At 40.0% G+C, this 10,931-nt stretch overlaps 1 protein-coding gene across 1 annotated transcript in view; it reads left to right on the top strand.

Annotated features, from left to right (window-relative positions):
• The first annotated feature begins 7,690 nt into the window (after positions 1–7,690).
• The window catches only part of gna14a (guanine nucleotide binding protein (G protein), alpha 14a), a 12,573-nt gene continuing 9,332 nt past the window's right edge, over positions 7,691–10,931 (top strand). Inside the window, exon 1 of the mRNA XM_010779094.1 lies at positions 7,691–8,024. Coding sequence (XP_010777396.1) covers positions 7,904–8,024 — 121 coding nt within the window. The 5' untranslated portion in view covers positions 7,691–7,903. The remainder of the gene's footprint in view (positions 8,025–10,931) is intronic.

Genomic DNA, 10,931 nt, shown 5'->3' with positions numbered 1-10,931 from the left:
AATGTATTGAGAACGTTTTTGCAAAAGAGGACACAAGTGTGGATAAACAGAGAGTACATTGCACAAAAAAGCCTAAAGACTGCTTGTAGTTATTTGGTATAACCTTATATTTGGTATTATAAGGTTATCTGCTCCAATACTCAACACCACAATTCATTTAAATAGTTTGAATTGTGAAACACACGCACGCACGCACGCACACACACACACACACACACACACACACACATACATGTTATATTCCTACATGATCAAACATTCACTTAACAAGTACATGTGAACCTGTATCTTATTTGTATTTTCATGAATTAATTTGAGTTTTGTTACATACTGTACGCATACTGTACATTACTGCTCTTGCTTTGACCCAAAACCAAAACTGTGAACACTTCACTGTCGTCTCCCACAAGATTACATGTGTTGAAAATGCAAAGTTGCTCATACACAACTTGGGCTGGAGTCTTTCCTATCAAGGGCCATATCAATTTTTGCAACATCCTTCGAGGGCAATACTTGAACTCATAACCTCTGTAATCCTTTTTCTCATCGTTAAATCGATTGATCTCGCACAAAATAGCATAATAACAGATTGACACATTCATTTTATAAAACAATTTTTTGAATTCCTTACAGACACCTACATTCACTTTCATCAAGCTTTCTGGATGATTCAAATATATTTATTTTATTATTAATTCATTCAGAAATGTTAACATTTAGTAAAAAATAAATTAAAAAAAGTTTATTTGGTTTTGTTAAAAATAAACAACATTGAAATCTGTCATTTATGTGCTAACTTCTGTTTCCATAGAAACTACATCCATTTGGTTAAATTCTTTAGGCATAAAATAAAGAGTTTTGATTGAATGATTTATCCTATGCGTTATGTGGAGTGAAATAAGATGCTTTTGCTGATGGAAGGAATGAAGTATCCTGAGGTACACAGTTTAAAGAAAAACAGCCCCTTTGTGCAAAGACAAAAAGCAGATTTTGTGACAGTGTTTAATTAATTTGTAAATGAATCATGGCTCGGTTACAGAAGAGAAGGAGCCTTTACACTTATTCTGCAAAGTAAACATGACGGAAACCAAAAGTGATTTGATCAAGCTGAGGATTTGGAAGTGAATAACCTTTATTTTAAGTTTACATTGAAAAAAACAGAGTTATGATTGTAACATTACATTACGTTTCATTTAGCTGACGCTTTTTTTATCCAAAGCGACTTACAATTACCAATTACAGGGACATTCTCCCTGGAGTAACTAAGGGCTAAGTGCCTTACTCAAAGGCACACTAGTGGTGGTGTTCCTGGCGGGATTTGAACTCACAACCTTCCAATCTTCACCCCACCTCACTATCCATTAGACCACCATTATCCCCAACATCTTTATTTTAACGTAAAAAATAAGTAGAACATGTTCTTTGTTCTCATGGTGATGTCATCATTATGATGCCATCATGATTTTGTCATTCCAATACATTTAGAATGCAGTTTGCTCTCATCTTTTGAACAGAATGATGTAATCGTGATGTCACATTCCATTTTCAAAAATCTTGCAAATGTGATTAACATGCAGAAGATTTAGGAATCCACTTTGACTCAACTCAGAGAGCATTTGCAACATTTTACAGCAAAAATGAGTCAACAAATCCAGGTGAAAAAGGATGACATACTGTCCAGCAGTTCTGCAAACTACTTAATTTTGGATTTTATTGGAGAAGGTAGTTTTGGCAAAGTTGCAAAATGTCGCAACATAAAATCATCCAAGACTATAGCCATTAAGATTCACAAAGACATAAAACATTATGTTACTGAAGTTAGAATGTTAGAAAAGGTCAGGAAACTTGACCCAGAGAAGAACAACTTGGTAAGATTTATTGAAAAATTCATCTGCGGAGACTCTCCTTGCCTCGCATTTGAAAAGCTGGACAGAAACATTTTCGACTTTATTGTACAGAGAGACAAGCCATTATCGCTTAATGAGATCCGCCCCATCTCACAGCAGCTACTTGTTGCATTTGAGGCCCTGAAGAGCATTGGCATCATTCATTCAGACCTTAAATTAGACAACATCATGCTTGTGGACCAACGGATTCAGCCTTTAAGGATTAAATTGATCGACTTCGGCTTGTCCATCCCAGCTTCCGAAGCAAAAGTAGGAACTAGAATGCAAGCTGGTCCGTACCGATCTCCAGAGGTTTACTTGGGCCTCCCCATTTCTGAGGCCATCGACATGTGGTCACTGGGATGTGTTTTAGGAGAAATGTATCTTGGTAACAGGCTCTTCTGTGGAAGAACGTCATACCAAGTGATGAAAGCCATTTGCCGTCTGATCGGTCAGCCAGGAGACCACCTGCTAAATGCTGGGAAGAAGAGCTCCGAGTGTTTCAAAATGATAAACAAATTCAACCATACAAGATGGAGACTGAAGACGCCACGGGAGTACAAGAAGTCAAGCGGTGTCTCGAGCACAATTATAAAGAGACCTTTTGACAAGCTCAAAAGTTTGGATGCAGCAGTAGAAAAGCACTCAAAGAAAAATGACAAAGTTGAGTATGAGGACAGGATGGCATTTTTACAACTGCTTAAACAGTTACTTGACTTGGATGGTAACTCGCGAATCACGCCCGAGCAAGCCCTGACTCACAGCTTTGTAACAATGGGTCACCTGAAAGAGGACCTGGGCTGCAGCTCTTATTTACCAGAAACTGTTTCGATGATGAGCATCTGCACCCAGAACCATTCTGGTGCATCAGATGTTCCTGTCAATCATTTCATGAAGTCAACTGGCGCGATTGAAGAAGTCTCAGAAACTGAAAGCTCCAGTAATGCAGACACACAGCCAAATGTTTTCTGTCAAGATCCTCTAATCACACCCAAGACTTTGATTGCCGACAATTCAAATCTAGAGAAGTCAGAGGACCTGGGCTGCAGCTCTTTTTTAAAAGAAGCTAGTAGGTTGATGAATATTTGCACCCTGGATCGTTCAGAGGCATCAGATGTTCCTCTCAATAACAATGAAACTGACATGAAGTCAACTGATGCGAGTGACGTAGTCTCCAAAACTGAAAATGCCAGTAAGGCAGACGCACGGCCAAAGGGTTTCTGTCTAGATCCCCCGACTACATCTTGCAGGAAAAGCTTACAGAAAGAGCAACCCAGGTCTTCCATTGCTGATACTTCTAACCAAGAGAGGTCCAATATTGACACAACACACAACAATGGTGCTGCAGCTGCAATCACACCTACTGATCAGGGCGATGACGACACAACGTGGGCATGTTGTTTAACAAAGAACCTCGAATGTTTTCAGCGAGTGAAAAGGGGAGTTGTTTCCCTTATCAGACGTTTTTAAGAAAGAAGCTCCTCTTTGACTTGCTCTATATAAATAAGTCGCAAAAATGTGTCCACAAACATTCATGTTCTCCCTGCCCCGAAGTATGGATTTCCTCCAGATGTTCCGGTTTCCCCACATCAAATAAATAATTATTAAAATAAATGCAAAAAGATATACAGGTTATGTACCCAACTACAGAACGGGTACAGTCCAGCTCAACTTCTCATGGGGAGAAGGCTTCGCACGATGGTGCCAACATTACCGACCTGGCTGGATCCTGCTCTTAGATAGGAACAGACCTTCCAGCTAGAGAGGCAGAATAATCCTCTAAGGTTTGTTGAATCAATGGCAGTCTACCCATTGATTCTAAAAAGGGGAGATGCGGTGTTACGTCAGGGAAAAATGCAAAAAATATATATACGGGTTATGTAGAGCCACCCAACTACAGAACGGGTACAGTCCAGCTCAACTTCTCATGGGGAGAAGGCTTTGCACGATGGTGCCAACATTACCGACCTTGCTGGATCCTGCTCTTCCCAACAGTGAAGCTGTAGCTCTGCATCGTAGAGGGACCAATGGGAAATCAGACCACCTCGCCGTCATCTCACCCCCATGGACTCCTCATCAGAAGATGGGTTCAAGAGCAGAGTACTGCAGGAAAGACTAGGTTGTCTTATACAATTTAAGTGACAATTTAGAGAATTTATTAGTAGAACAAAGTGTTGTTCATTAGAAGGAAAATTGCGTTTACAGTTCCATGTGGCTATTAGCCTGGTGTTATTAACAACCCGAAAATATCGCTAAGGAGTTTTAACATAATGGCCTCATAAAGTTCAAATGTTTATTTGATTTATCTGCAGGTCAAGAAATAAGGAACCAGACGGCCTTCCAGCTAATTACAAGCTTAAGCCGTGGTAATAAGCTTTATATAATATATATATATACTATATTGTATATATATAATAAGGTTTCAGAAATAGGAACAGACCTTCCAGCTATTAGAGACAGAAAAATAATCCCCCTAAAGGTCTTGTTGAATCCAATGGCAGTTGCCTATCCATTGATTCTAAAAAGGGGAAGATGGAGTAAGGGATAATTGGTGGCAAAACGAGCCTTGAACGCCTCCTTCCCTTAGCAAAAGGCCATTGCAGTCCCTTGAACAGCCCAGTCCTGTAATACTTTATTAACAACCTGGCACATGTTTTGAAATTGGACCAATCAGAATCGAAGTATAAAACTAAAAAGGCCCCGTGTAATAACCTATAATACATTATATAATAAGCGTTCAGAATAGGAACAGACCTTCCCAGCTATAGAGGCAGAATAATCGCTCTTTTAAGGTCTTTTTTGAAACAATGGCAAGTCTAAACGCGCATTGAATTCTAAAAAGGGGACGATGTGGTTGTTTTTGAGTAAAAGGAATAATGTTTGGAGCACGGTAACGATCTTATTTCTTCCGCTAAGAAAAAAAGAACTCTGTTCCATGGCGCACCAACGGCTGGAACTGCGACAACAACAACAACAACTTTACGGCAGTCCTGTCCAAGTCTGTTCACAGTTTCTGATCCACGAACAAGTCCTTAAACACTCCAGAGCCCTACCGTGTTCCTGTTAGTGTTGACTTCCTGTCTGCCTTCTTCTGTTCATTTAACTAACGTCCAGTGCTCCGTCTTTTAACCTCTTCTCCTTTCTCTCCCTTGAACCTCCTTAGCAACGGTCCTTACAGTCCTTGATAGCGGTCTGTACAACTGTATTAACAACCTGTCACATTTTCTGAATTGACCAATCAGAATCGAGTATACAACTAAGCCGTGTAATAACTATATACATATATAATAAGGTTCAGATAGGAACAGACCTTCCAGCTATAGAGGCAGAATAATCCTCTAAGGTCTGTTGAATCAATGGCAGTCTACCCATTGATTCTAAAAAGGGGAGATGCGGTGTTACGTCAGGGATAAATGCAAAAAACATGTATACAGGTTATGTAGAGCCACCCAACTACAGAACGGGTACAGTCCAGCTCAACTTCTCATGGGGAGAAGGCTTTGCACGATGGTGCCAACATTACCGACCTTGCTGGATCCTGCTCTTCCCAACAGTGAAGCTGTAGCTCTGCATCGTAGAGGGACCAATGGGAAATCAGACCACCTCGCAGTCATCTCACCCCCATGGACTCCTCATCAGAAGATGGGTTCAAGAGCAGAGTACTGCAGGAAAGACTACGTTGTTTTTTACAATTTAAGTGACGATTTAGAGAGTTTATTAGTAGAACAAAGTGTTATTCATTAGAAGGAAAATCGTTTACAGTTCCATGTGAGCCATTAGCATGGTGTATTAACACAAAAATATAAGGTTACATAATGGCTCATAAAGGTCAAATGTTTTTGTATTATCTCAGGTTCAGATAGGAACAGACCTTCCAGCTATAGAGGCAGAATAATCCTCTAAGGTCTTTTGAATCAATGGCAGTCTACCCATTGATTCTAAAAAGGGGAGATGTGGTGTTGAGTAAAGGAATAATGTGCAGCACGGCAGTCATTATGGGGAAAAAAAACACCGACAGGGCGATCACGGAGCCCGACGCGAATTACACGGCCAGATACTAAGAAACTAACGACTTGACTCCCAATATTAATATAATTATTTCATAGAGTTATCTCCCTTGATCCTCCTTAGCAACGGTCCTTACAGTCCTTGACAGTGTCTGTACTACTGTATTAACAACCTCTCACATGTTCTGAATTGACCAATCAGAATCGAGTATACAACTAAGCCGTGTAATAACTTATATATATTTCAGATTGTTCAGATCGAACAGACCTTCCAGCTATAGAGGCAGAATAATCCTAAAAGGTCTGTTGAATCAATGGCAGTCTACCCATTGATTCCAAAAAGGGTTACGGTGTAATTGTGTTACTCTGAAATAGCCAATAGTATGAAGCCCTATGGGCGCGGTGCAGTGTCGTCATCCAGGTACGACAGGTAATGCTAGCATGGTAGCTCTGTGATATTTTCAACTTGCCCAAACAAATAAAGACTCACATAAAATATACAGTTGAACTCGTGTGTATTATTGGATAACACAACATGAATCAGCATTTTCAGACGAGGTTTCCATGTTTTGAAACATTTCTCCCAGCAAATTGATCTGAAGTCGAAAATGCACTCATTTACCCAGAAAAACTCACTACACGGGGCTGAAATCCTGCAGCATACCCCTGCTCTAAATGTGTTGATGTTAATCTTTCAATGTAAGCCCAATGACATACTGACATGGGCTTTAAGGTTTCTTTGTTATAATGCTACTCAGTTCAATACAAATGCAAACATTTAAATGTAAATACATGATAACATTTTTTTTTACTGGGAATTATGTAGAAATTAAGAATTCCTGCAAAGTCTTTCATAAATCAAGCCCTTTAAAAGTGTACTTGTTTCCTTCTATAGGTACACTGAACAAAGGTTACTTTGGAATCATTTGTTACACCCAAAGTTACGAAAGGAAAATATTGTCTGAAGGTTGAAGATGGCTGACTTTGAATGTGACCATTAAAAAGAACCATTCTAAATTGATTTTCAGAGGCCGGTAACAGCTCAGCTCAATCATATTTAAAAACAGTTTGGTATATTTCAAGAGCAACAATGCCATTTGGCTTTTTTTTTAAAAAGCAAATAACATCATGTAAAAGTCTGGCATTGATGAATAAAAAATTCCCATAGATCGCCAGAAGTGTTGGGCCTCCCTATTTCTGAGGCAATAGACATGTGGTCACTGAGATGTGTAAGGAATCGGGATACATTTATTTTGGTTATGACTCAAACACTCATTCATTCATGCACTAACAGTTGGTTTTCCTGACCCCTGGTGGCCGTCCAGGATGCACTGAAGCAGGATACTTCACTTCCCCGTTCCCCGTAGCGTGTTTCAGGTCCTTAACCCGTCCCCTTTTCATACAAATAGGCCAATTAATTTACAAACAAATCTATTTAAAGCTGGAAAACATGTCATCAGCACTAGTTTTGCTGTATGTCATTAGTTCGTTTTCTTGGCTTTTTTATTTTATTTATTTTGCAGCTTTCTTTGATCTAATCGTACCCCGTACCTCTACCCAAAAGTCCACCAAAGTTTGAATATCATGTCAGCGTCATCTCTGTGCGGTACAGTAATCAGTGTGCCTGCTCTGGATGTTAACTTCCCATTTTATCCCTTTCTATTTGCAGCCAGCCACGCCCTTCTGAGCAGGCTGGATAAAGTTCAACAAGTGTCCTCCTTCTTTAGACCAACCGCAGCACCTTTCCAACGAGGGTCAGCGCGTTGTATTCTTATATCTGGACGTTTTATTTTAAGAAGGATTATTTGTTAATAAACGCGGATTCTTCAAATTATAGAAAAAACTCTATAGCATCATTTTTTGTAATTCATAAAGGGACATTTTAAAGATGCTCTGGGTGTTTTCCCACTGATCTTGTGAAGCCAAAGGGAGAAGACACCTCCACAGCCTTAAGGATTTTCACGTCGACTGCAGAGGGCTTATTGGAGAGGCAGCAGGTCAGTGTGAACGATGGCTGGATGCTGTGTGTCTGGGGAGGACAAAGAGAACCAGAGGATCAACGAGGAGATCGAGAAGCAGCTACGCAGAGACAAGAAGGACTCTCGGAGGGAGCTGAAGCTGCTGCTGTTAGGTGAGGAACTCTGAGCAGGTATCACACCTGGAGGGGTTAACAATGCCTCGGATTGTCTATAATACCTCTCACACAAACTAGCTGGCCCTTAACCCAAATTTAGTACAATTCTGGGGTAAATAATAGACCGGAAAATGTGCTCCTAAAAAGGGAAACTCCATCCTCATCTCTACTGTGCCACATTTCCGGCCAACATGTCAGTCAATAATATTTCAAAGTTCTAAAAAATGATCATCTGATGGAGTATTTCCTGATCACTCCTGGACATGCAATTATCATGACAGGCGGAGCAGCACCCAACAGCTTGTCCATTAAACTGAATGTAAATGATAATATAATGCAGGAATAAACAGCCACTTTATATACGGGGCATTTATTCTCTATATGTTGAGGCTCTTGATGGCTTGAATATTTGTGACTGCCATCAAGGATCTAATGGGGAGGCACAACTTTTATATCTAACTTGTCTCTACATTTCCTTTCTCCTCATTGCTCTTTCTGGTATCCGGATGGGGTGCAGTGCGCTCCGGATGGGGTGCAGTGCGCTCCGGTTTCCCACCGAGCAGCTGCGAGCCATAGCCGTGCCATTCATTGATTTTACGCACTGTGGAGAGTTTTCAACCTTGATTCGTCGAGTCTACCGGAATCATTTAAAACCCATCTGCCTACGAAATACTGAAAACAGTCACACGCAAAGCAAGATTTGACAATTTAAAAATGATATTGTGTTTTTGGATGATAGCTCGATTAGAGCTTACATTTCTATAGAAACCGTCGGAGTATTTGCTCCTTGGTGGAGTGGATCAGTGTGGGCGTTTTCTCTCCTAATATTGGCATTTACTCTAACCTTTTTTTTTTATTAGGAAAAAAGATAGTAAAGGACAATTGTTAGGGGGAAATATGAATGTGATGTCCAGGTATCAATTATCAGTACAGCTGATGGACAGTGTGAGTAACGCAACTGCCCTTTACAAATAGTGTCATGAAAGTGATGTTTGAACATTATGGGAGCCTTTATGGAGATGGTAATAATCTAAAGCTTCGGATGCTCGTAAAAGTTTTTCATTTTTGTCACACACATCACTTCCTGGTTCACTGACTACAGAAGGTCTGATGTTGGTTGAGAAATGGCTTAAAGCTTGAGCCCCATTTTTGTTCTTTCAGTGCTATATGATACAGTGTTTAACTGCATGTCTTTGGGGAAAGTTGACGGAGCAGGGGGTTTTGACCTGGCACCGCACAGCATCCATGCCTCCAACAGTGCTCTGACACCACCTATATCCCAGCAGCAGTGTGGGAGAACCGTAAGGCCCTCGGTCAGTGGTGTGTTAGAAAGCCATAACTAGCTGCTGCGGGTGCGCCTCATGCAAAAGTCATGCAAATCCAGCCCAGAGAAGGACGTGAGCCGTACAGCAGGTTTGCCTCCACTGCTCTCTTAGAAAGGGCTCCATTGAATGTGTTATAAATCTGATTGAACTTGCTTTGAAAATGAATCTTTACTAAAAGTAAATGAATGACAAATCCTTAACGTCTGAAAAAGAGGCAGGCCTTAGCATCAGGAAGATTCTGGTACAGTGCACGCTGCTTAAGTTCACTGCTGCGAAATATGACACAGATACTTAAAAGAGTTGCTGGGGAAATCTGAAAAATGTGTGTGTAGTGAGAGAACACATAAACAAGTCAACAGGCTGGTGAAATTATGAACAGGGGCTTAGTTGTCTGATGAGCAGGAACAAATGTATCATGTGTCCAGCAACTCAGTCATCAAAGCTCAGCATTCAGTATCACTTTTGATTTTCGACATGCTAATGCACTATGTAGAACCTGAACTGATGTGCAGCCATGGTTAGCAACAATACTGTCGAAAATATGTAGCCTAATATGTGTTTCTTTGTATGTAACATTTAGATGTTCAATGAAAATAGATACACATAGTATCAAGTAATCTGTATTATTCAACTTCTGAAAGTAATCAAACAATAACATTTATTTACCTGGACTCAGGGCTCTCACTGGGGGTCATTAGATGGTCACACTCGGGTCCCCGGAGAGGATGAGTGGGAGTGAAGCAGAATGAAAGATCAACACGAACAAATTCTGCCTCTTCTATCCGTTCAGTAATCTGACATAAAAGCATGTAGGACACGTCAACAATACTTACATACAGTATTGGTTATTTGGTTACAGACTAACAACCATGCAGTCATGTACATTTTAATTAGTTTAGTATTGATATCAACTGACACAAAATACACTTTTGCTTTGGCTCCCGTTTTACACAAGTAAAAAAAAAAGATCCAGGACTTTTTCTAGGGACAGGAATGTCATAATTATCATTCTTTCAAATGATGGCAACACATTTGTAAAAACATCTTATTTGCTGTAAGTCTTTATTATGATTGGGAAAAAATGTACTGAAACGAGAGAAAGAGTAAATGGAATATAAACGTACACTATATTTAGCTGTAAGATATAAATAATATAGACCATGCTAAACAAGTACATTGACACAATGTATATGCCTGGCATATAACAGGGAAGGTTTTGTGTTATGAAATTCAGTTTGTTGTAGTTTAGTGAATTATTTTGTACCATTAATTTCCTTCAATCCTCCCCTGCCATGTTAGTTTAACTTAAAAAAAAAATGTATCTGGCAGAGCGTGGCAGGTTATAGTAGTTCTTATCTCGAAAACATTAACACCAGTCATTCACAGGGTCGTCTTGACGAAGGAAGTTTGTGTAGGTGTGAGCTTGTGTTTATGTTTAATTGTGTTCGTGTGACATGTCTATTGACAGTGACTCTCTTTTTCTGTGTTTGTGTGTGTGTGTGTGTGTGTGTGTGTGTGTGTGTGTGTGTGTGTGTGTGTGTGTGTGTGTGTGTTGTGTGTGTGTTGTGTGTGTTATGTG

The sequence above is a fragment of the Notothenia coriiceps genome, unplaced genomic scaffold (assembly GCF_000735185.1).
Source record: "Notothenia coriiceps isolate Sejong01 unplaced genomic scaffold, NC01 NC01_scaffold00019799, whole genome shotgun sequence".
Taxonomy (NCBI): domain Eukaryota; kingdom Metazoa; phylum Chordata; class Actinopteri; order Perciformes; family Nototheniidae; genus Notothenia; species Notothenia coriiceps.
This window is presented reverse-complemented; position numbering and strand designations above follow the sequence as displayed.